General features: G+C 34.0%; 1 protein-coding gene across 1 annotated transcript; it reads right to left on the bottom strand.

The window, feature by feature from the left end:
- Positions 1-182: 182 nt before the first annotated feature.
- LOC116033222 (sugar transporter ERD6-like 8) lies at positions 183-27,881 on the bottom strand. Its single transcript, XM_031275980.1, has 18 exons — positions 27,756-27,881; positions 26,921-26,983; positions 25,239-25,328; positions 24,363-24,422; positions 23,473-23,538; positions 16,530-16,595; positions 14,925-15,000; positions 11,732-11,796; positions 8,133-8,225; positions 6,861-6,941; positions 6,685-6,769; positions 6,174-6,217; positions 4,045-4,107; positions 3,808-3,867; positions 3,162-3,215; positions 2,958-3,017; positions 1,043-1,157; positions 183-298 (listed from the first exon to the last, which is right to left on the bottom strand). Exons 1-18 carry the CDS (start codon positions 27,879-27,881, stop codon positions 183-185), a joined length of 1,383 nt encoding a protein of 460 aa, XP_031131840.1.

Raw genomic sequence — 27,881 nt, forward strand, 5'->3', positions numbered from 1 at the left:
ACTATTGCATGAAATAAAATGTTTTTATCCCCTTATTGTTTTCACAAGGCAAGACCTTTTAGAAAGGGATATCAGATCAACACAATCATATATGCTCCCTTAATTTCATCAAAATTGAAGTCATTTAATTTCTTCAATTTTCTTGGTTTAGTCCTCCGATTCCTGTCATAATTCTTAGCTTACTATGAATTCAGTGAAGCATGAATCTCTTCAAGGGTCCTGCCTTTCGTTTCTGGAACCATTTTGTATATGAACACAATTCCCAATGCACAAACGGCCGCAAAGATTAAAAATGTACCTTAAAAACAATAGCATAGGATGGATGTTATTCCGGCGCATCGCACGCAATAAAGTTAAATTAAAAGTAATTTTAAAGTAAATGTTTTATTTGTACATGAAAATAAAAGGAAACTCATGAGTGACTAATAAATTTTAAAAAAAAAAAGTTATTGAATTTACATTATTAGCACAAAACTATGTACAAAATTTTGTATAATATGTATTTTCCCAAATATTATTATATACACACCATAAGGCATCTAGTTAGTCTCCTCTTGTTATAATGTTTAAAGCATGCTATATGGTTTACCCAAATCCTATCACAATATATAACATACTACTTAAAACTCTTAATTTTTTACTCTGATATCCTAGAGAAAAGTTTTCTATTCTCCCTAATCTCTAGAAGTTAGAAATTATTTTAAAAATTTCATGGTAGTCCTCTCGATAATTTTTAGTGGTTGCGCTAGAGAGGAAAATGGCAGTCTCTTTCGAGTTTCTTATGACTCGAGAAGTATTGTGGTGGTGATGGTAAATAAAAGGCGATAATCAACAATGAGATTGTGGCTATGGAGGTTGTCGGGAGTATGAAGGCTTAAAGATAGAGTTAACAAGTTCGTGTGACTATGGTGGGAGCTAGCTAGCATTTTCTGTAGTATCATTATCTTTGTGACAGGAATATAATTTTCTTCATTTAATTTTCGCCATAAATAAAATAAGTTAATAACATAGTTAGATAAAATCCTAAAGTGTATTGGCATACCATATGTACTCCACATCATGAGAAAGGTAAAGGAGAAAGAAACGGTCCAAGTTGTGATCCAGTTCATCAGAGTCACCATAGCTCCACCTATTCCCTTTACATGTAAAGGAAACACCTGCAACAATTACAAACAAATTTTCACACATTCATCATCAATATATTTTGAATTATCAATATTATTCATTTCAAATGTAATATGAATATTATATATATATATATATATATATATATATATATATATATATATATATATATATATATATATGTTGAATACCTAATTAATTAGTTTATAAATAAATTTCAAAATTATTGGAGTTATTATATTAAATTCACCACATCACTGTCCTTCTGTATATACTCAAAGTTACAAACTATAGGGAATGTTAACTTTGTACCGGTACAAACTCAAAACCTTTACAATTCAGTTTGGGATGGTGCCAGTATAAGCATGGGTGTCGATTGGTACTTTAAAAATTTCCTAGCCTTTTTCTATATATAGGGGCATACTCACACGAGAACCAGTCCCGATAAGAAAACTTAGAACTAATCACAGTTGTTTATCATGTAATGGTTCTCATACAATTTGAGGAAATAAAATGTGGCGGCATTCTAGTAATGTTTTTAACTTTAAAGGTGCAATGTTTAACCCAATAGAATGCATTTTTGAATATATCTTAAAATCTAAATCAAAAAATTAAATCTTAAATCTAAGGGTCGCACTTGTGTGAGACCGTCTCACGGATCCTTATTCGTGAGACGGGTCGGGTCGGGTCAGGGCACCATGCAAATGTCACACTTATATGTGCAAATGCCATACTTATATGCTCAAATATAACACTAATCAAGAATACAATTTTTGTTACTTATTAGAGAAAAAGTAATACATTTTTCATAATAAGTAACGTTGACAAGTGCGTGCCCCTCACTTATAAGGGCAAATATAATACTTTTGTGGAAAAATGTAATACTTTTAAATTGAAATGTAAAAGTATTTTATTTTCCCATAAAAGTACTACATTTATCCTTATAAATAACAAAATTTTTATTCCTGATTAATATTACATTTAAGCATATAAGTATGACATTTGTGCATATAAGTGTTACATTTGCATCTTGACCCGACCCGTCTCATGGTGAGACGGTCTCACACAAGTTTTTGCCTAAATCTAAATTGTAAATACTAAACCCGGACTTAAGTCTTAAAAAAGTGAAATCTAACCCAACCTATAAAATGCTAAACACTAAACCAAACAAAAAATCTAAACCATAAACTCGACCTAAAAGGTGAATTCTAAGTGCACTGCAATTACAAAATGACCAAAATGTACGGTATAGTGTTGTAAAGTGCCCGTATAGTAAAGTTGGAGAAAATTACCATGATGTCAAAACAATTATTTTTCTCTCCTTGCTCTAAATTTTTAGATTTGTTCATATGGATGGTTGAGATTTGTTCTTTTGTTATCTCCTAAGAACTATATATATATTTCGAAATGAGAACTTCGCTTCCCTTGAGAACGTGCAAAGAAATCACATACATATATCTTAGATAATCAATGACTAGTATAGAAAATAAGGAAAAGAAATGGTAGGTCTATTTTATAAATATTACACTTTTAAAGTTTGACCTTGCACTGTTTTTTCCCTTTTTGTTTTTCAACTATTAGATCTATTAGATCAATAGCTAACAATTTTCCATATTTCTCATGAGAACTAGAGCATATATATGTACACACTTCAATTCATATCCAATTTAAACTCTATAAATTCAATAGATGGATTCTTTATACTTGACAAACACTTGATTCAAGCAAGATTTACATGTACATGAAACTCATCCCTTCATGATGATATAACTAATTAATTTGTGGTAGAAATTTTGTTTTTTTCAAAAAAAAAATAAAAATTCTGTAATTACCTCACTCATAATGATCCAAGGAACTGCTCCCATCCCCATTGAGAAAGCAGCTATGTAAACCTGCTCAACATGCAGATAGAAATTTAGAGGAAAAAGAAAGATGATTTATTAAAAAGAAAAAAAAAGAATTTAAAATATTAAATGAAAAGTCTTTTGAGAATAAATAACCAAAAGCACAATTTTCAGACCAGACAGAGAGCTTACAAGAACACCTCCAATGGCTAGGTCAGGGACCAAGTCTAAAGCATATCCTTTGTCCTGGTTTTTGAAAACCAAAAAGAAAAAAAAAAAATCACTGATTAAAATGTGGGGAATTTACACTTTTTGTCTCTAAGTTATAGGGTAATTGTAGAATTCGTCTCTAAGTGTCGGTTATATTCAGTTTTCATCCCTAAGTTATCATAGACGCTACATTTTTTGTCCCTTTATAAATAAAATATTAGGGGCGAAGTTTGCAATTTTAGTATAACTTAGGGACGAAAAGTGAGCACGAAAGGACGAAAAGTGCAACACCAATAATAACTTAGGGAAGAAAAGTGAGCATGACCAACACTCGGGGACGAATTTACAATTATCATATAACTTAGGGACGAATTTACAATTACCATATAACTTAGGGACGAAAAATGCAAATTTTCCTTAAAAAATATAGATCATATCATTGGAAAATAAAATTAAAAAATTATTATAAATATAGAGATTTATGGTACGTCATAACATATTAATAAATTGGAGAGAGAAAATCAATTAATTATTTAAATTAAAAATTGATATGTCAATTTATATAAATTGAGGTATATGTTCAAAAATCTTATCTTTTGTGAGTCGAAACTAATTCATATATGCAAACCTGAAGAAGGAATGAGAATGCAATGAGTAGATTGCCCAATAGCAAGCCAGATGAAGACAACTGAAACACACAAAATAAATAAACTAACCAAAAGAAATAGAATAAATGAATAAACAAAATATAATAATGTTTGGTAATATATATTTTGTTTTTATTTTTTTTTCAAATTTTGAAAAATATAAAATAAATAAATAAATAAAACAGTGATTAGTAATGTTTTTTGCTGCATTTATTTACCAAGAGAAGGCTTCTTCTACCAGCTCTATCCATTAGGAATGCGCCCAATGCGGTCAGCACAACCTATAAATAAAAATAAGCTAGTTTCATTTTTAATATCTTTATTTGATGAAAAATATTATATTTTATTAAATGTTCTTTAATTGTTATTATTATTATAAGGAAATTTTATTAAAGAGTATTTTAATTTATTAAGGGAAAGTATGTGATGTTGATCCGGCACTAGTATCGGATACTACTGACTCTGTTACAATGTAGTATCTGTTCATAGCTACTTTCTCAACCTAATGAAGCACAAAAAATTTGACAATTACCTCTATGAGACTCGAACCCACTCCCTTTCACATGAGAGTGTAAACCATGTGCCACTAGACCACAATATCTTTGGCATTGCTTATATCGGATATAAGCCAAAAGTTTTGTTAAAGGCTTTAGATTTGTAGTAAGTACTATTAGGGCCATTGTTCCCACAGTATCCATTGTTATACCATGGAGTATGGTCCATTTCGTATTATGAATCTTGATCTAAAAATTATATGTATGCAGTTGATTATTTTGTATTAATCATTTATGTGCTTGTAAATAAATTTAATAAACCTAATATGTTAACTACAGATACATAAAATGATAACTACAGACGCATAAACTATTAATTACATGTACAGAATATATTAACTCAGACACATAATATGCTAATAATATATTATGTGTCTGCAGTTAATCGTCTATGTGTTTGTAGTTATCATTTTATGTGTTTGTAGTTAACATGTTATGCACATTCAATTTATTTTTAAACACAAATTGTTAACTGTAGCTACATTATATGTCAACTGCAAACACATATATAATTAGAAGGTTATTTTGGACCAGGATCTACAATGCAAGGTAGACCATAGTCTATGTATAATTTGTTCCAAAATGTACGGTAATAATTCTAAACTTTTATCATTCACTGGGGTGGTACAATGTCGATCAACACTTTAGAATAATGTTCCTATTTATTAAGTATAGTTATTTTATAATTGATAAATTATTAATATTAAAATATACACATTTTACATATTATCAACTAACAAATAATATAATCCACTAATTATTAATTGCCAAATAAAGCCAATACATTTTAATAATAAATGAATTACAATTACTTGTTATATGTTAATTAAATTTATTTAATAAAATTGTTTTGAATATAATTAAAAAATTTTAATAATATTTTAAAGTATGAAAAAGTCCATATTCACAAATTTTTTAAGATAATAACATTATACTATATTAACTTTTATATTTTATTTATAATCTTTTCCAAATGTTCTCAATATCATATAGTTTTATTTTTATATTAATATTAATATGAATATTGTTTGACTAATATTAGCTATAAACAAATTATTATCATAAACAATATATTAAAAACATATGACCATAGCGCATAATGATGCTACAATCTTACAAAGTTATTTTTTAGATTATTCAGTATTTTGTTATTAACGAAAAATGGATTCAATGAAAAATATTCATTTTGATCAAAGAAAAATTGACTTATTTTGACAAAAAATATCATTCAAGATTTTTACTATAAAGATATTTTTAGAATTTTTATTTTTATCTTACACTCAATTCTTACAACATTTATCAATTACCGATTAAAATTTAAATTGAATTAGACAAGACCAAACAATAAAATTGTTTGGTCGGCCCACATCTAAAAATAAATATAATTTTTAATTCAATTTCTTTAGTGCCAAGGACCTTGTGGTCCAGTGGCATCAAACCCTTCCTTTTATGCGGGAGGTGGTGGGTTTAAGCCTCAGTGGAGTCAAAATCAACTCTTGTGCTTCAAGGTTGAGAAAGTAGTTATGAACAAATACTGCATTGTAATAGAGTCAGTAGTAAAAAAACAAAAAATTCAATTTCTTTAGTTCAAAATGAGTATATTTATCATTTTTTTTTATGTTCATATTTTTTTTAAAAAAAATGAATCAAACGAGAAAAAAAATTTCTCTTTCAATCAAATATCATAAAATGAAAATATTTTTTTTTTAAAAAAATTAATCATTTTCTAAAAATTACTTAATGTATTTCTAAACTGACCTTAGTGGACTAAGACAACTAGAAATTAAAATTACCTGCAAAAGAGAGAAGAGAATGCTTCCAAGACTAGGATTGAAGCCTGATGAAACAAATTGGCAAGCGCAATATACACTCCAATTAGTTTACATATTTGAAGCTGTATGTCCTAAACTAGTACATATATACTCCAGATACTGGTTCACCATTAGGTAAGTAGAAATGCACCACACAGTGTTCGGAAACGCACCACAGTGTAATGCACCATAAAACGCGCCACACACGAAAAAATGCACCACACCTAATGGTGCATTTTCGAATACTTTATGGTGCATTTATGCATACCTAATCGTGCGTTACCGCAAAATAATCACGAGAAGCACCGTTCGCATGGGAACTTGACCTAGCACTATGTATAACGGGCTGGTAAGTTTGATTTTGTTATATTAAAAAATCAATAAAAGTCATTACAAGCTAAAATTTAGAATGTATAGTGCACCATCATATCATAATGTGAGTTATTCAATTTCATCCCAAGTGTAAGGTATAGTTGCGGAATTAAAAACCTACCTGCAGTCGTAAATATATGTTCTGAGTAAAATATGATTCCATTAATTCCCCCAAGTTGCTGGATTGCCATCAACCCTACTGAAATCTAATATAGGCCAAAAAAATAAATATACAAAATTAATAATTAGATTAATAACTGAAAAAAAAAATGAGGTGAGGGAAGGAAATGTGCTTACAATAACAGCACGAATATTGTTCTCATCAAACATGGTTAATATCGTAGCTTTGGGAAGTCCATTAAGCACGTGCAGGGATGTCTATCAAAACATATAATAATATCGAAATTCAAAGTCTAATTATGTTGTAAAGTTAGGAGAAATAAATAGATGCAAAAGATAGAGAAATTTCAAGGGATGAAATACCTATTGACAAGAGAGGGTTCATAAGGAAAATTACACCACTAATAATTCAGGGGTGACATTGATAATTGGCATATTATGAAGGGGCATAAATTACAATTTTTCCTACAAATTATGTTTCTGTCATTAACATATAATGTACCTTCATATAATATATTAATTGCATATATATCATGCCGTTAACATATTATGTACTTGTAATTAACTTATTATGTATCTGTGGTTAATATATTATGTACTTTCAAACTCAAGTGGTTAGAATGTTTGAATGGTTATCTTATGAACGATAACAATCTCAACTAAAAGGATAGTTACAAAACAAAATAAGCAATATTATGTCACTAGAAGACAAAAGCGGCTATTGTAACTATCACCAAATTTCTATCCTTGAAGTTGATAACAATCAAAACGATCTAATTAAGATATGTATGTGTACCCTCAAATTGCATGTCCATCTAACACATATTAGGACCTACTTGGCCAATTGTATAAACATTACCGTTATTTTTTAAGATTGGAGTTTCAAACTTTATGCTCTTTAATTTGTAATGCTACCAACCCTATGAGTTTCACGTAGTTCATCTTAATTACAGCACAATTAGAAGCAGCAACCACTGTTGCAAAAATCAGTTTAAGCGGCTGCCTAACTAGGTAGGCGTTCCTAGGCCAAGGTGTATTACCCCTTAGGCGGCTAGCCGCCTAGGCGACCTACTCGGCCGACTCGGACAAATTGAAAGCGAACTCGTCCTAATCGATCTTGTTAATTATATATATATATATATATATATATATATATATATATATATATATATATATATATAACATCCAAACCTGTGCACTATTTTTTTTATAGTTAGCCGTCAAGGCGCTAAGCGCTACTCTACCACTCAACTAGCGCTTAGCGCCACTCTATCCAATTAGCGTCTAGCGTCTACTGCAACCATGACAACAATACAACAAAACTTACATCTTCATTGCTTCTGTGATGATTCCCTTTTCCATATAGCTTATATTTAATTATTGAATCCTAAATCCAACTCATCCAAACATATGCTAGATCAAATATGTGAAGAAAACATCATTAATTACTTGTATGGCCGTCTCTTCTACAGATATATCAGCGTGTGCTCCTCGAAGCTTTCTCAGAGAAGCATTAAATTCTTCAGAACGTCCTTTCATAGCCTGTGGAAAAAGTGTAGATAAATAATATAATAATAATAATAATAATAATAATAATAATAATAATTATTGATGGATTTAATTAATCCGCCCAAATCAATAAACCCGATAGAATATATAGGGGTATGACAAGTGTCGGATCAAAGTATGCATCGGAGGTAATTATGTATTGAATAAAGGATAACGCTATTACAATATAATGACTGTGTTTAGGACTCTTAATGAGACAAGATGAAGTGCTTTTATACTGATTTAGGCCTAACAAACCCGGAAGAAATGGCGGAGGGCCGCCCTAACAGACCTGGACCGTACCTGACGTCGCAAGACCCGGGCATGCGAAGACCAAATCCTTTGGCCGAGGGCTGACCTCGGCCAAGGACCAAATTAGATGTCTTAATGAGACAAGATGGAGTGCTTTTATACTAATTTAGGCCTAACAAACCCGGAGGAAATGGCGGAGGGTCGCCCTAACAGCCCTAGACCGTACCCGACGTCGCAAGACCCGGGCATGTGAAGACCAAATCCTTTGGTCGAGGGCTGACCTCGGCCAAAGTGACGGGCTCGGCCGAGGCCGACCGCCCATGTGTAGCCTCGCATAGCATCTCGATAGTGAGGTTGGGATGAGGATTAGCAAGGTTGTAACTTTTGGAATTGTGACCGCTTCGTCTAGGAGGCCTGGGATTGGTGGTGGGACGATTTTAGCCGACCCGCCATTGTGGTTGATGTTGAGTTGATCCTGTAGGTACCGTTAACGTCGTTGCCATGAGGGGTGATGTGAGTGCTATGGAGGCTATGAGAATTATGTGAATTGGACCTTTCCGTCCACCCGAGGCTCGGGTGTGCAGGGTATGCGGGTGCTTGGACCATCATCGCATCTTGGGAGGGGTGGAACCCTCTGATGCAAGTTGGGGTCGAGCGGAGGAGTAGAGATACCTCCTTGAAGCCTTTCTACAAGCCGAGCTAACAAAGCGGCCGCTTGTTGAATCGCGGCCATCCCTTCTTGGAAGCCCGAGGCTGGAGGTGGATCAAACGGGGTCGGCTCGCCTTGACGATTATTGTTGATTTGATCCTTGAAGTTTTCGGTCAACCTCACGGGGAGTGTTTGCCGACTTGTGCCCGTTGGGGTTGTTGCCATGGTTGGGAGCACAATTACCACGCGAGCCGTGGGAGTTGTTGGAGTTAGATCCTGACATTGCCATAGCTAGGGTTATAGCACACTCGAGCCTAACGTTGAACTCTCAATGAAAGCACCAATGATGAATTTAATTAACCCGGGTAGCCCGAATCAATAAACTCGATAGAATTTATAGGGGGTATGACAAGTGTTGGATCAAAGTATGCCTCGGAGGTAATTATATACTGAAAAAAGGATAACGCTATTACAAGATAATGACTGTGTTTAGGACCAGATTAGATATCTTAATGAGACAGGATGGAGTGCTTCTATACTGATTTAGGCCTAACAAACCTGGAGGAAATGGCGGAGGGTCGCCCTAACAGCCTTGGATCGTACCCGACGCCGCAAGACCCGGGCATGCGAAGATGAAATCCTCTGGTCGAGGGCTGACATCGGTCAAGGACCATATTAGATGTCTTAATGAGACAAGATGGAGTGTTGTTATACTGATTTAGGCCTAACAAACCCAGAGGAAATGGCGGAGAGTCGCCTTAACCGCCCTAGATCGTACTCGACGCCGCAAGACCCGGGCATGCGAAGACCAAATCCTTTGGCCGAGGGCTGACCTCGGCCAAAGTAATGGGCTCGGTCGAGGGTCGACCTCAACCAAGGTAGAACTCGGCCAAAGTAACGGGCTCGGCCAAGGCCGACCTCAACCAAGGACGACCTTGGCTGAGGGCGAGCCTCGGCCAAGTACTCTGGCCGAGGACCCTAGGTAGCAACCTTGACCGAGATCTGACCCCGACCCCGGTTGCTCGCCCCATACGCGCTCTGCGTTGTTCTCGCTTCGGGTTCAGCTCGTGATTATTCCATCAATAATAATAATAATAATATTTTCTTATAAATAAATATAAATATATTAATTAAACTTAATTAGGTGCATCATATTAATAATATTTGAATGGTAATATAAAAACATTTGTGTCATGCCGGCCCATTATAATCTTACAAAATTAAATAATAATTTTGATTGAGCTAATTAATAGTCCATCTGTCTCATTTTATTTGTCTAATTTGACTAACGAATCTTGACTGGAGCTATTTTTTATTGGGTCAACAGAATCAACACCCTACGTGAACTTTAATTTTTATATTATTAAGTCTAGTATTAGTATATAAAATTTATATATTTAGAAACTACGGCTATGTTTGGGAGAAGAAAACAAAATGTCAAAAGAGTTTTAATTGGAGGGTAAAGGATGTCATTCATTTAAAATAATAAGGATAAAAAGTTAGGAAGCTATTAGCTTATTTTTAAAACGCTACCTAAGGGCTCTGTTTGGCAGAGCTTATTTAGGAGCTTATAGCTTATTTTAAGCTACTAATAAGCTATAAGCTCTGTTTGGTAATGTTCTTAAAATAAGCTAGTAGGTTAAAATAAGAGTTTATTTTTGAACGCTACTTAAAGTAACGTTTCAAAATAAGCTAATAGCTTCCTAAATTTTTTTCCATCTTTAACTTTATTATTTTAAAGAAATGACATCATTTGCCCTTTCCAATTAAAATCTTTTTGGCTAAATTTTTTTGAATTTTTCTCTTCAATATGTTTGGTTGTAATTTCAATTTGACATTTGTGTTTGAACATTGACTTTTGTATGAACTAATCTTATGAATTATAAACATTTTGTTAGTTTATATGTTTTCAAATGTATGTTACTACTTTATATTTTATTAAAATATATTGATTTCACTATTTTATATTTTAATATATAAACAAACATATTTAAATTTAAAACTATTTAAATTGTATGAAGATGTCTTTTTACATTTATCAACTTATCAAAAAACTAATTTTACCAAACACTTTTAAGCATAACAGCTAGCTTAACAGCTTTTCAGATTTCAGCTTCGAGCTTATGGCTTTTCAGTTTTCAGCTACTTTTCAGCTTTCAGTTACCTTTGCAGCTAGATTTGCCAAACATAGCCAAGGTAATGGTTCAAAATAAGCTCTTATTTTAAACTTCTAGCTTATTTTGGGAATATTACAAAACAGAATTTATAGCTTATTAGTTGTTTAAAATAAGTTATAAGCTCTGCCAATACATTAAAAAATCAAATTTAAAAATAATTAAAATTACTAAAGAAAATAAGAAGGAAGAAATAGTTGGTTTGGCTGATGAATAGTAAACAAGATAGATAAAATGGGATACAGCGAGTATTTGGGTTCTCTTTTCAAATAATGAGAGGTGATATGACAAATGGGGATATTCCTTACCTCCGTTATTGTAATGTTTGATTTATAGTTTTTTTTTTTCTTTTCTTGTTGTGTTTGAAAAAAAAATAAACTGAATGAAAGTCGTAAGTAATGCTATATATATGTTATAGATTTTACCAGCCATCTTGGAGACTCTGGAATGAAAGAGAGACCAATACACAATATTCCACATGGTATAAGTCCTGCAAATTAAATGTCAGCAAGTTAGATCATTCATTCATTCTATTATCTAAGTTTGTAGTCTTAGTGTTAAAAGTTTTGTGATAATTCATGATTTTTATCAGGCAATATTTCTGTTTCACCATACTTGTGAATATCCATGAAGATTCATAACTCATTATGAATAACCATAAATGCACCATTATTTCTGTTTCTCCATAAATGATTCCATACTAATTAAGTTGCATTGTTTGTTCGTCCATAATCTTTTAGCTGCAGAGCCTTAGCTTGAACACTTTACACTTTGAAACAGTAATGAAATTTAGCTTAACTTATCTCAGTGTAAAAAGTGCATGGTTTTAATGTCATTTGTATACTTTCTATACTAAGGCTATGCTTGAAATTCCGAAAAATGAATTCTTTTGGGTTTCCGTGTTTGGATGCAATTGAAATAAGAATAGCCTCAGTAAGAATAGCCTAATTAGGCCTTTACCTCATTTCATTTATGTTTTTTCTTTTTTCAGCAATGAGTAATTCAAATTTCATATATAGTAAGATTTGAGCCTTGCTCGAAGAAAAATCTAAAGCATTGCTTTTTAATATAAGGAGACCACAAATATAAATAACGTATATGTGTGCCTCTTCACTTGAATGCATGTTGAACAATTAGCACAAACCCACCCCTCAAGTAATTTTTACCTTGATTGATGTTTTCATTGAAAATCTGACAAAAAGCTCATCATAGCACTTTACCCTTTACTCATCCAAAATGTAGCTTTGCCATCAATATATAGAGTATAGGCACCATAGTCAGTCTGATCTACTTTTGACAAACAAGCCCATGAAAATAGAGTGATGGACTACTTGACCCGAGATAGAGGTGAGGTGGTGGTCATTGACTCAATATAGATGGACCGATCAATCGAGAAGGCATTATATTATTATATTTAACGTTTTCATGTTGCCATGACTTCAATAACATTCAATTCAAAACAAGCTAATGCACTTCACGCACATGCCTTGTTTAGCTTGCTTAGTACTGCTTTAATTGAGCATTGGCGGCCTTGGTGTTCTCTCTCTATATATATATATAGTTGCACTCTCGTGCGTACTGTCGCTCCGGAGAGAACTGCGGATAAATCACAGCCGTCCACGTGTCTAAATCAACGAATCAGATGCAATTTTAAAAAAATGACATTGTGGCATTTTCATAAATAACTGGAACTTTGGTGCACCTAGTTTCACTTACAAATGCACCTATTTTCACTTACAAGTTCGAGTAATTTACCTTGTTAATATTCATGCACCTATTTTCGCAAATATTTTCACTTACAAATGCAAAGTAATTTACCTTGTTAACATTCATGCACCTAGTGCAACCTAGGTGCACCTAATTATAACATTAGGTGCGCCTAGTTATAACATTAAGTGCACTTAGTATTGATGCTCAACGTACAATTCACTTGCACTTGTAATACATTTTACTTGCATCTGCAATACATTTTACTTGCACTTGTGCAAGTAATTTACTTTGTTAACATTCATGCACCTAGGTGCAACCTATGTGCACCTAGTTATAACATTAGGTGCACTTAGTATTGATGCTCATTATACAATTTACTTGCACTTGTAATACATTTTACTTGCACGTGTGCACGTATTTTCACGTGCAAGTAATTTACCTTGTGAACATTTATGCACCTGGGTGCACCTAGTTATAACATTACGTGCACCTAGTTATAACGTTAGGTGCAACTACATTCCGGACACGTGGCGTGCTGTTATTCGTCCGCAGCTCTCTCTTGGGCGGCCAGTACGCACATGAACGCGATCATATATATATATATATATATATATATATATATATATATATATATATATATATAATTTGGCACTTTAATTCTAATCATACCAATTCTAAACTAAAAAAAAATTACAAAAATACAAAACAATTTTTAAATTTTCATTTTTTGGATTGTGAGCTAGACTAGGCCAAGGTTTTCTATCATTTAGCCTGGTTCAGGGCGTCTTCAGGCCTACCCAACTTGAATGTTAGTTGGACCTAACTCTAAATTAAAGAAACTTTTTTAAAATACAAAAAAAGTAAAATAATAATAATAATAACTTTTTGGACGATGGAGTTGGGCGAGGCCAAAATGTCTACTATTTGCCCTGCAGGCTAGCTCAAATGATAGACCACCTAACTTAAAGTTATAACTCTAATGACAAGGTGGAATTCGATTCCCACCAACAACATACATCTTGAAGTTAGGGCTCCCTAGACTAGAGTTTAGGCTCTTGGGTTCTCCAAGTTAGTGATTGGGCTCCCCAAATTGACAAATGTGTGGAAATGGATCCCTTGTGCGCAGAGTCAACAACATGGACTAACAGAGAGGCTGCTTAGGCCACTCATGATTTACCACTACCTCCCGCAAGGCATAACTCTTAGGCAGGAGTTCTGAGGGCTTAGAATTAATCTAGTGTAAGCTGAGAAATCACGTGTATCTAAAAATAAAGTGTTTACTATTTGGCCTGCGGCTATTGAATCCAAATAGTAATTGGATAGTTGGTAAGCCAGGTTGAGCCTTCCATCTAAAACCACTTAGAGCAGAAGTGAGTGAGAGAGAATGTTGAGCACGAGAGAGATTTAAAAAATGTTTTATGAGTAAAAATTTTGCAAGATATTTTTTGTTAAAGTGTGTCATTTTCTTTTGATGATCTATCAAAATTAATATTTTTCATTAAATTCATTCTTCTTAGCAGTCAAGCACTAAAAATTTTTTTTAAAAAAATGACTTTTAGAAGTCAATTTTTGAGTTTTTATACAGACCTTAATGAAATTTTGATGATTATATATATTGAATATGGATTTTTTTTAGTTAATAATAAATAAGTTTCTTCCTTTGTTTTATTTTAATTTATTTTTCCTATTTTACTATTTATTGTTCAAGCTAGCTATAATTTTTATTTCTTGATTTATTTTCATTAACATTTTTTATAATTTTAAAAAATTCAACACATAGTACAAGATACGGATAGAGTATTATTCGAAATGAAATTTATCATGGAGTATATATATATATATATATATATTTAAAAGCGAATACGTAAACGGTAATTTGCAATGAAATAGGAGATTCCAGTAGGTGACCTGTTAAAGCTAGTAACCTCCATGACAGAAAGGCACCGATGACGTATGTCGCAGACAGCCCAATAACGATCAAGAGCTACAAAGCATTTCGAGAAAATTCTGTTCATTCTTAATTTTACCAGCATACATTCAAATTAAGTACAAGGTTCAGGTTTATTTATTAAAATTATTTTGTGATATATTAGAGGCTATTTTTTTTTTTTGAAAGCAACCAAATAACCCCATTAATTAATCAAGTAAATGAACAGAATAAGTATTTACCGCCACTATAAGTGCATGGGCAATACACTTTGCTAACCGACTCACAAAACTAATATGACACGAAAGTAGGGAAGTAAATAAAGCTAAGTAATCATCATAAACAAATTACAAATAAGAGCTAACAAAAACACGATTAGATAAATTCTTGCATAGGACCTTGCAGTTTGATTGAATATTAATGACTTTTATAAGGACAATTTAAAATATCAAGTAGTACGATTAATAATATAATTATAATAAATAGGGAGACACATTTTTTTTTTGTTAAATAATTTTATTCTTATTATTTATAAAAATATTATTATCATTTCTATTTATAATGATCAACATTCTTTCTATTTGGTATTGCAAAATTTGTCTATATTTATGTGTGTGAAAATTAGTCAATATCAAAGGGCCTCACATATTCGAAGGGTAGTGTGCTGGACCTATACTTAGTTTCTCAATATATGGCTAACACATTTTGTTCTTACGTTGTCAAGGTTCTAGCATAATCAATCATCACTCCTCAATGTGATCGAAATGTTCATTATTGAATGTATTACACTAGAATCTATATCTCGCAGGAAGTGAATAATTCATACAATGTTTAGTCAAGTCTCATTTGAGTTTAGCTCTCCCCCGGCCCAATGCGGTATCACTGCATTGACTATTAAATGCTTGTCAAAATCTTAACTTTTCAATGTAATTTTTTAAATTTTAAAAAATAATACTAAATTTTTTTTAGTAACTAACCGTAAAAACTGTTAGGATCAAGCGTTTACTACTATGCCAAAAACAACTAATAGCGAAGATGTAACTTTATTTCCTTATAAATCGCCTCACATATTCGAAGGGCAAGGTGTTGGACCAATCATTATTGCATGGACATGGTCCACACAGTTATGTGGACCAAAAATAAAAAGTACAATACTTTTGTACTGAAGGTACATTATTTTTATATTGTAGGTACATTATTTTAGGATACATTATTTTTGTACTGAATGTACATTATTTGATATATACTGTCAAATAATGTACCTACAGTACAAAAATAATGTACCTTCAGTATAAAAATAAAGTACTTTTTATTTTTGGTCCACACAGCTGTGTGGACCATGGTCCATGCAATAATTTGCCAGTGTTGGACTTGGCCTAGCTTTTACCAGCCGCCCCTCCCAACAATCCCCTTAGCCACCAATTGACGGGCTTAGAAACTTAGAAACAAAATATGATCACGGATATAATTGAGAAAATGGATTGACAATTTACCAACTATTGAATTAAAAAGACGTAATTACCATTTTGTTAAGAGAATAAAAATTGCATGTGATGAGAATTTTGTGAATACAAAGCATTTCTTACCTGATTTAAAGATGCCAGTAATCCTCGCAGTTTACTTGGTGTAATCTCTCCAATATATACGGGAACCTGGAGATCAGAGGGGTAATGCAGTCATTACCTGTACACGAAATAGAGTACTATTTTGAAAAATTCTTATACAGTTTTTAAGAAATGTAATGCAGTCATTAGTAGGTTTTGTAATATTTTTACACGATTTTTAAAAAATGTAATGTGATATGTTCTTTTCCTGATGATCAAGTTCACGAGGGTTTTTCCACTGATGAAGATGCTAAGAAAGTGAACCAAACACATCATCAAGATTTCTTTCTCTCATCCTCGTTGATGAGCTTTCTCCATCTTGTCCAAGTTGACGAGTGTTCTGCTTTCATGCACAATCTGTCTTCAGCCTTATTCATTGCTCCTGTTCGTGTAGTTATTGCTCTATACCTCATTTACTGCCTTAATGATTCCCCACCAAACAGGCTCTTCATTAAATATCCTAAAAAATTTCACTTTATTCCTAGTATGAACGGTCTTTATTCTGGCCATAACAAACAATCTCAAAACCCTAACTCACACTCAACCGCTCCCCTTTCAATTCCCTACATGAAGAAAACTTACCTCCTTTCCTTTGAGCCCTCGGCATGATGGCGTCAAGCAGCAGATCTGACGTTGAGATGGAGATGGAATAGGCAGCAATGTCATTACATGACCCTGAGGAGATGGAGTTCCTAGTTGATGATGAAAACACTGATGACTCTGAAGTCGTCACCCCGTTCATACTCGTTGGTAGAGTATTAATTGAGAAGTCCATAAAGTTCAACTTCTTGAGAGATACAATGGTGTCTATGTGGCGTCCAGGAAAAGGAATACTGGCCAGGGAGATCACAAACAACTGCTTCATGTTCTACTTCTTCCACGAAGTGGATATCAACCGGGTCATTGAACATGGGGTGCTAGGTTTCTTTAACAGATCTTGCTTATCTTGGAACGTGCTATCCCGAACCCCCTCCAGAGACTGAGAGCCTAAAATTTGCAGACTTCTGGATACAGGTACATAATCTACCAATGAGCTTCCATACGGTTAAAATGGCAAAGGTTATCGGCTCGTTCTTGGGGACATTCATAAAACTGGATGAAGCCAACATGAAAGGTTTGTGGAAGACTTTCATGAGGATCAGGGTGAGACTAGACATTTCCCTACCTCTCAAGAAAAAGATGAAACTCAAACCCAACAAAGGTGAAGCGTTTTATGTCGACTTCAAGTACGAGAGACTCTCGACATTTCGCTTCCATGTGGTCTGTTAGGCCATAGCGAGAGATTCTGTAGCAAACTCTTTGACGGTATCACAAAGGAAACCATCAGGCCCTACAGTGTCAACCTCTAGGTATCTGACTGCCGTGTGCATCCAAACAACGGGTAGAAATGACTATTATAAGAGCCTTCGCACAGGCAGCCAATAGTGGATAACATTAAACCCACGATTCGTTTGTCAGACATGGTTAGGGGCAGAGTGAGCTTTCAGGCAAAACAGGTGGTGTAGCGACGAAGTATTAGCCAGCGGTCACTAACATACACTCTGAAGGGGCTTAGGGCTCAAAAGCATTTAATGGAAAGCAAATGGTGACAGGGGATCATTTATTGCTCATTGACAATGAAGCCAGCCCAAACAACTCTCAGTATCTGTATGAGTCGTCTAAGTTAGACCAAAGAAGAAAAAAAGTGGGTCGAACCCAAGAGGATACTAATGGTGAAGACCAAATGGTGATGGAGGTTGCTAACTAGTTCATTGGGCCAAAAAACTTGCTAGAGGCGGAACTTGGAACTTAGGTCTGCCTATCTCAATGAGTATTTTATCATGGAACTGTCAGGGACTGGGTAACACTTCCAACAATTTAGGTTTTAGTGGACCTAGCCCACCAGAAAAAGCCCATAGTTATTTTTCTCAAGGAGATTTTAATTAATAATAACAAAATGCAAGCCATCAAAATGAAGTTGGACTGGAAGGTCTGCTTCACAGTGGATCCAGTGGGCCAAGGTAGCGGTTTGGCCCTATTGTAGAAGGAAGAAATAAACTCTCGGTAACCTCTTACTCCCCAAATCACATTGACTCTGACATTACTCTCGCTGGCAGTAATCTCTTAAGGCATTTCACTAGTTTTTATGGTATGCCGAAGAAGTCAAGGAGACGGGATTCGTGGGATCTTACCCGTGCTCTATCAAGGAGCGAATTGCCATGGTTAATCATGGGGGACTTCAACGATTTACTCAACCAAGAGGATAAGAGTGGTATGATTCCGCACCCTGATTGCTTTTTAAGGGCTTCAAGAATGCAATTGAGTGCAGTGGGTAGAATGAGCTACCCTTTTCAAGGCCACCAATTTAGGTCGTGGGAGAGGAGTCGTGGCACAAAGAACTAGGTAGGGGAGAAGTTGAATACGATATTTAGGTCGATTCTGTGGTTCGAACAATTTGAGAGAGCTAGGGGATCATCCTTGGTTGCTCCCACTAGCGACCATTTACCTCTCTTGGTCATGTCAATTCCCATAGCTAGAACTAGTAGACTGCGTAGGTTCCGATTTGAGAATATATGGATGAAGGAGGATGCCTACAAGGAAATCTTGTGGTCAACTTAGGATAATTCTAGAGGGGTGGATGTTGTACGTCGCCTGGAACAGTGCAGTAAGGCTATCTGTGATTAGGGAAAGGGCTTGTCCAGAAATTTCTCTAAGAACCTAGACAGATTTCGAACCCAAATGTCAAGCCTTAGGAGAAAAACAGACTCTAACAGTTTATTGGCCTTCGGTGAGGCGCACAGGCAATTTTTGAGAACGCTTAATCAATAAAGTGACTTATGGAGGCAAAGAGCCAAAGAGCCAAAGAGCTAAAGTAGCGTGATATAAGGAAGGGGATGCGAATACGAAATTCTTTCATAATATTGTGCAGGGGAGAAGGAAAGCAAACAGAATTGAGAAAAACTCCTAGATGACAGTGGTACGTGGAGGTATAAGGGCCCTGATTTAAACAACCTTATTCTTGACTATTTTCAAAAGCTTTTTGAGACCTGGTGATATTGAAAGTGTTCTCTACTACATCAACAAAAAAGTCACCATTGCTCAAAATTCAGTTTTAATTCGCAAGGCTACTTTTGAGGAAGTTAAAAGCGTAGTATTCAGCATGCATCAAGATAAGTTTCCTGGTCCAGACGGCTTAAATCCTGGCTTCTATGAATCCTGGCTTCTATCAAACCTACTGGATATTATAGGCAACGATCTTGTCCAATTTTGTAACTCTGTGATTTGAACTGGTTTTCTCCCAAGGGGAATTAATCATATGCACTTGGTTTTGATTCAATGTCTAGAGGGTTCCAAAGGGGACGGGTGACCTTAGGCCAATTGCGCCCTTTGCAATGTCATTTACAAGATTATTTCTAAAGTGCTTGCCAACTGTCTCAAACCATTGCTAAAACACTTGATTTCATAAAATTAGTGCGTCTCCATCCCTCACAGATTGATCATGGACAATATTATGTTGGCATTTGAAACCCAGCATTTCCTAAAGAGGAAGACTCAAGGCAAAGTCGGGTTTGCAGCTGTTAAGTTGGACATTAGCAAGGCCTATGACAGGGTGGAGTAGCATCTCCTCCAGGCTATACTTATTAGACTGGGTTTTGATTCTCACTGGACTAATATGATTTTCCAATGTATTTCCACAGTCTCTTATTGTGTGTTGTAGGACAATGACGAAATTGGCCCTATCTTACCTCATAGGGGTCTGCGATAGGGAGATCCCATCTCCCCATACCTCTTCATCATGTTGGTAGAAGGTCTATGTGATGATCAAGAAGCTGGAGGACAGGGGCTTTATTCATGGCACCTCCATTGCTAAGAATGCCCCCAATCTCTCCCACTTATTCTTTGTGAACGACAACCTTATCTTCATCAAAGCTAATTCCCAGGAAAGCACTATCATCAAGGAGACTCTGGAAACCTACGGGAGGGCATCTAGTCAAATTATCAACTACAATAAGTCTGCTATTTCTTTTAGCACTAATGTTGGCAGGGATACCAGAAATCATGTGAAAAACATTCTTCAAATCAATAAGGAAGGGGTGGAAAGCAACTATCTAGGTCTACCGGCGATTATGGGAAAGAACAATAGAAGTATCATTGTTTTCATCAAGGACTGAATTATGAAGAGAATGCAGTGTTAGACTAACAGATTTCTTACCAAGGCCGGGAGAGAGATCCTTTTGAAAAATGTGATTCAAGTAATCTGACTTCATGCTATGAGTCTTTTCCAGTTACCCAAAGAGATGACCAAAGAAATAGAAAGAGTCATGAACTCTTTCTGGTGGAAGGGAGAAACAAGAGGCAGGAGGGGCATAAACTGGCAAGAGTAGAACCATCTTACACAGTTGAGAAACAGGGGAGGGCTTAATTTCAAGAACATTAGAGATTTTAACTTAGTTTTTATCTCAAAGTAATTATGGAGGCTGATGCAAAATCGAACATCTTTGGTAGCCAGGATTTATAAAGCTAAGTACTACCCAAATTGCTCTTTACTGGAAGCAAAAAAATGTGGTAGTCCATCATTCATCTGGAGCAGCTTATTGGACTCCCAAGAGATCATTTGCAGGCATAGCAGATGGAGGATTGGAGATGGTTGTTTTGTCAAGATATGGGGTGACAAATGGCTTCCTAGTCCGTACAATCCCAACGTAATCACTCTTCCATTTCCCTTCCTTGAGAATGAACATATCTCAGCTCTCATAAAGGCCGATAACTCAGGATGATGAGGATGTCATCTGGAAGATTTTTGTTGAGAAGGATGTCAAGCTGATCTTAAGCATCCCTTTGGGTATAACTAGAAGAGATGAAAAGTTCATATGAAACGGCGACACTAAGGGAACATTCTCCTCAAAGGGTGTTATAAGTGCATCTCTAATCAACTTCCTCTACCCCAACCGAAGCCATAGACATCTATGTGGAATCTCAATCTTCCAAGAAAAGTTAAAGTTATTCATCTAGCAGGCTTACACAGGGTGCTTACTAACAGCAGACAATCTGAGAATCAAACATGTGTATTGTCAAGCGGTGTGCCAACTCTGTAACTCAATGGACGAGACCACGAGACACTTACTCAGACTGTGCTTTTGCTAAATCTCAATCTTTCAAAAAAAAAGTTAAAGTTTTCATCTGGCTGGCTTGCACAGGGTGCTTACTAACAGCAGACAATCTGACAATATAATCAAACGTGTGTACTGTCAAGCGGTGTGCCAACTCTGTAACTCAATGGACGAGACCACGAGCCACTTATTCACAGACTGTGCTTTTGCTAAATCTGTTTAGAGCTTAAGCGGCCTACCTACGACAACTGAAAGCTTCAACTAGTTTGCTTTATGGCTAGATAATCATATGGTGAAGCTGGACAAGGATAAATGTTGCCTGCTGATTCTAATTTGTTGGAAACTTTGGCTTGTTCGCAACAAAATGGTCTAGAATGGTAAAGCCTTTAATCCCAGTGCTCTACTTCAAGGTACAATTCGCTACCTGGCCGATTGGAATAACATTGTTAACGTCAAGGGCACCAATCCCAGTACAAGTAGATCCTCGGTTCATAAGTGGGAAAAGCTACCCAGGGGCTTTTTGAAATTGAATATTGATGCAGCAATAAACTCTAGTGCCAATCAGATGGGGTGTGGCTAGGTTTTAAGGAACGATTATGGTCATTTTGTAATCGTAGCTAGTATCACAGGTAGGGGTTTATTATCTCCAAAGGAAGTTGAAGCTAAAGCCATTAGGAAAGCTCTAAGTTGGCTAAAGAGCCATGGAATCAATCATGTCCAGGTTGAAACTGATGCTCTCGAAGTCTAAAACAGAATGGAGAGAATTTATCTTTTGATGTTGTTATTTCTGATGTTAAAGATTTGCTATGTTTTCTTTGTCACGTAGCCATCTCTTATGTTAGCCGTACATCGAATAGTGTTACACATAGTCTTGCTAAGGGAAGTCTGTTCTTTGTCTGTTCGTCAGGAGTGGTCATCTAGCCCTCTTCTTTCATTGTCAACGAATTGTTTTTCAATTTGAACTAATGAAGTATTTGGTTTTCAAAAAGAAGAAGAAGAAGAAGAAATGTAATGTGATGTGGATGAGTGAGAATGTGGAGATAGAGAGAGAGAGAGAAAGAGATCTCCTGCAAGGTATTGAATTTTTACATCTTTGTGGGTCTCAGCATTTTAATTGACTGGGCATTTAATGTCGCGTGAAGACTAAAGTCGTGCCCAGCTGGGCGCGTTAATCACGGAAATCATACTTTTTTTTAAAGAGAATTCAAGAGAAAAATTAGACTGATTGGAACATCCGCCACTCCAATTGTTTCATGAAAAGTCAACTATAAAGGATAAAAAATATGGTGTCTAAGAGCAACCTCAATAGCTCTGCGATTTGTGAAGTGTCAATTAGGAAAGAGAAACGAGGGCAAGAAAAAAGGGAGAAAAAAGAAAAAAATGGATGATAACAAATTTAAAAAAAAAAACTAAGAAATATTATAAATATGCACCCAGTAGGCACGATTCTTGCGCTCCACGCACTAACAATATTTGTCTCCCCTTTTCTCTCACCTAGCGAGCCCCACAAAAAAGTAAAAAATTGCAAAAGAAGAATTCAACCAAAAATCACTCTCCACGTTTGTTAAAAATCAACCATCTAATTTTTTACTGTTCCAAAAATCATTAAAAAAACTCATATTGGGATGCTCTAAGATTTTATGATCAAGTTACACCACTTGAAGTTATGAAGCCAAATGTTATATCGATGAAATTATTCCAACCACATTAGCACCACTCTAAAATCTAACCATATATATGTTCCAATTTATTGCTCCACAAAAAGATCATCTAGAATTAAGTGCATTTATAAATACTGTAATACATACAAAAATTAAAATTGGAGAAAAGAATACCACATATGAAAAAATCCCAATTGCATATCCTGTTAAGCATCTGCCCAAGTATAATGATATAGTTCCCTTCAATGAAACAACATTCACAACGTTATTACACCAACAAATTTTATATCTAACCATATCAAGTAGTCAAAAAGTTTTACCTTTTGCCCCAACAAAAATAAATTGTAATTAAAAATCCATAATTATTTTTATCTAAAATAAAATGAGGGAAATGGCATTTTTTTTTACTGTCTTGAATATATGTTGTCATAGGTAAAATTTACCATCATCAAGTAGGCTTAGACCCTGTTTGGTAATATATAGTTAGTTTATCAAGCAATTGTTTATCAAGCAATTTTGACGACTATTTTTGAATACTACTAACTCTATTAGAATGCAGTATCGGTTCATAACTACTTTCTCAACCTATTGAAGCACAAGAGCCACCACCTCCCGTATAAAAGGAACGAACCCACCACCTCCAGTATAAAAAGAAGGGTTGGTTGCCACTGGACCACAAAGTCCTTGGCATTAGTTGTTTGACTTAGTTACACATTAAATTAAATTATTTTATTATATTTATTTTCGGTTTTGAATCGTAATCAAAAATCATCCATACTATTTCGGTATGATTGCTACAGTGTCCGGTTAGGTTCGAACCGAAAAAAAATAAAATAGTTATTTTAAAAGTAAAAAATGTCAATTTAACACCACAGAGAGAAAAATCGTCACTTTTAACATAACTAAAGAAAAATATGAATACGTGAATAACTCAGATGGAAAAACACTATATGCATATAACTCAAGGAGAAAAGTGTCATTTTCCGTAATAAAAAATTTAGTAAATCATTTCTTATTATGAAATATTATCTTCAAGAAAAAATGGGCTGTGGGAGGATACATACCCAAGCCCAGTAGATTGCCACCCATCCACTTATGCAAACTATAGCTGCCAACCACATGGCCTGCTCAGAAAGTATTAATAAAAACAAAGTAATTAATTTTACTTTTTTTTTTTTAAATACGAAAAAATTGGAAAGATATAAATAAAACTAAATAAGTCTAGATTGTACACACCAATAACATTCACAAAGAGTAACAACTTTACGCTTTCTATCGATGCTCACTCGAATTTATCCCTCATAAACTCGTATAGACAACTCAATTGATCACATTAGTGAAGTTTAGAAAGAAAAAAATAGGGATCAAATATTACAAGTGATAGTGTGGGAACAACCTTTTTACATTCCCAGATGCTCTGTCCCCATAAATTTGCCATTTATATGTAGTTTTCAATACGTTGTCATTTAATGCACTTAAATGCAAGGGCATTTCAGTTTTCAAATAGAAATTTTTTTATAAAAAATAAAAAAAAAATAGCATATCAACCCATTTTGTTAAAAAAAAAAAAATTAAAATGCCCTTATAGTTAAAGTCATTTCAACGATTTTGTTGACATAGGATCAAATGTGGATGTTCTAATAAACAATGATTAAAAGCGTACTGGCACATATAAATCTAAGACAAAAAAATGAAATTAACTCCATGCTAATAACTACCAAAATAATACATGTTGATAGTAATATTAATGCCAAAACCTAGTAAATTTTCTAGTAATTGTTCCATGATCATATCAAACGTTAGAACTAGAATAAGTGTTGAAGGTAATAAGATTCTCTAGTAACAAAAAACTAAAATACAAAATCATACATTTTAGTTTCCAACATTACATTACTTTAAAAAAATTTCACATACATATTCAAAAATTACAAAATTCTTACCCCTTTTCTTCCAAAAAGATCCGCAATCCTCCCAGAAGTAATTGCACCAAGCATTGCACCAATGGTTATAATGGATCCAAATACTGCATACTGCAATTTTATTTAACCCATGGGTACGTACAATTTGACTTAAATTAGTATGCTGTTTCTACGTGTTTGGAGAAACAATTAAATCACTCAAAAAATTCAAAATACTTTATAAGTGATTAATTATTAAAAGACAAAGGCATGTTCAGTAACATAGTTATTTTACCAGTTAATTTTGGTTTGTTTCATCATTATTAACTGTTTGACTTGGTTAAATAACTAATATGAGTGTTTGATTTATCTTTTTTTAACAATTTATTACTCAAAAACGCTAAAATTCAAAAAGTTGTTAAAAACAATTTTTTTTATCAGGTTGTTGAAAAAGTTATTTTACATTTAATTAATAAGCTATCAGTTCCCAAGTTGACCTAGGACCAAAAATGATAATATCACAAAAGAAAAATTGTGATACGCTATCACCAAATATCTCCTAAAGTTTATAACAAATTAAATGAGCTAGGTAGGACATGCGTGAGTGCTTGAATTATGCATCTAGAAAGACCCATTCAACTATATATATAAGCCTTGTTTTGTAACATAGTTAGCTTATCAATTAATTTTGACATATTTGATCACTTTTAGCTTGATTAAACAATCAATATGAGTGTTTGATTAATCAACTTTTTGTAATAACATCCCCAATGTTAAGTTGCTCAAAAGCAATTTTTTGAGAAAATAAATTATACAATTAAACGTTATTTGCATGTAAGCAATTATCAGTCAACATCTAATTTAGCAAACATCATTTTTCTACAATCAAGAACTAATAACCCAATCAGCTAACAACTATTTATCAAACAACCCCATCATGTATTTTCTAGGTCCTGATCGGGTGAGATCCCTAATCTAAACTAATAAATAACACCGAGTATACCAACAAATGCTCTATAGATATTTATTAAAACGCATTAAATGCTTATCTTTTATTACAAAAGGCGGTGTGAGAAAAAGAATGATAAAATAGATGAATTTATATTGTCCAACAAATATTAGGAGATCATATAAATGTATACTCATATACTCCAGCAAGATTTCTTCATATATATATATATATACACTAGTTTTTCTTATGCGCAACGCGCAAAGAATAGGTGTCCAATGTTAATATTTTATATTAAAAATTTAAATTTATTTAGATTTTAAATATTTAAATTATTGTAAATAATTATAATAATGTAAAATATTTTTATAAATTTTATATTTATATTTTAGAAAATAACTGACACATAACTCCAATATATAATGTATATATATTGTTATTATTGAAGAAAATATATAGTGGATGCATGTGCATGGTAACAATAGTGAAAAGATAACAGAAGTTATATTGGTAGAGGTATGTTTATCTAATATATTGTAAAATATAACTTTTATAGCATAATGTACAACAAAACTTAACGAAAAAAACGGACATAAATGAAGGGTATAACCTTCATTCACACTTATTATGTTTTTAGATTAGATTAGATTAGATATATACACTCCATCAAGATTATATTTTGTTCGAATTATTACAAATACTACTGTCATTTGAGTTATTGAGTATATCGCATTATCACTACCAAATTCCAAAGAGACAAAAATGGGAAGGAAACCTGGGAATATGAAAGGTCGAGATCCCTCATTAATTCATATTGGGCAGGTGATGAATATGCTACCTGCATCAAATACAACACTCATAACGTGACCCCAATTTATAGGGGATAATAAATTCTTTATTTAAATCCACACAATTAATAAGAAATTATTTAAATTTTAGCCCATTATATTAACTAATTTGAAAATGTATGAAGTCTAAGACTTTTGATAATTAATGGGTATGTATGAGCACTTCATTTTATCTTAAAGTTGAATCCCCAATTTCATGGGCGGATCCATAAATCTCTTCTAATCAGGCGAAATATTAAAAATTCATACTTTGAGATTTACTCCAGACATTTAATTTAAGATAAAAATAATATACATCACCATCTAAGTTAACTCAATCATTGTTTAAATTTAAGTATATACATAAGCGACATATACATACAACATATATATAAAGGGAATGGAGATGGGATAGCTATCCTCACTGTGAATCTGCAGGCCCCTCACACCCCACCCACACAGAGTATTTGGATGGGTGTACTAACAAGGCAAAATGCTAGTTCATTCAAGGAATCTGCCCATTTTAACCCATATTATGGGAGTCAATTTTGAATCCTAATCTTTTATCTCAAATACTGCTTATTGAACCAGTGAGTAAAACTTGTATTGTTACTCCACCTTATCATGCTATATTGATACTCTCACTAAAAATTAATTTGAGTATAAAGTATTTGAATTGGATTCCAAATTTCGAAATTTAACCCCCATGCCACCTAAGAACTAACCAAATACTCCGTAATAAACTGTGGGTGGGGGGGGGGGGGGGGGGGAACAAAAACTCACGCATGTTCCGAATGAGTAGGAACCGCAGACGGCGACAATAGTGCTGAAAACAACCATTCCCACTTTCTCTTCACCGGTGATGAGAGGCTCCACCACTTCACCCACTCTCTCTACGTCCGACGACAT

Source organism: Ipomoea triloba, chromosome 10 (assembly GCF_003576645.1).
Source record: "Ipomoea triloba cultivar NCNSP0323 chromosome 10, ASM357664v1".
Classification (NCBI taxonomy): domain Eukaryota; kingdom Viridiplantae; phylum Streptophyta; class Magnoliopsida; order Solanales; family Convolvulaceae; genus Ipomoea; species Ipomoea triloba.

Excerpts from the sequence above, each read along its gene's own strand:
- LOC116033222 (XM_031275980.1), bottom strand. The coding sequence starts at position 27,881 with ATGTCGTCGGACGTAGAGAGAGTGGGTGAAGTGGTGGAGCCTCTCATC. Across the intron at positions 11,797-14,924 it reads GAGGTTACTAGCTTTAACAG|GACTTATACCATGTGGAATA; the intron begins GTCACCTACTGG and ends TTTAATTTGCAG. Across the intron at positions 3,868-4,044 it reads GTAGAAGAAGCCTTCTCTTG|TTGTCTTCATCTGGCTTGCT; the intron begins GTAAATAAATGC and ends TGTGTGTTTCAG.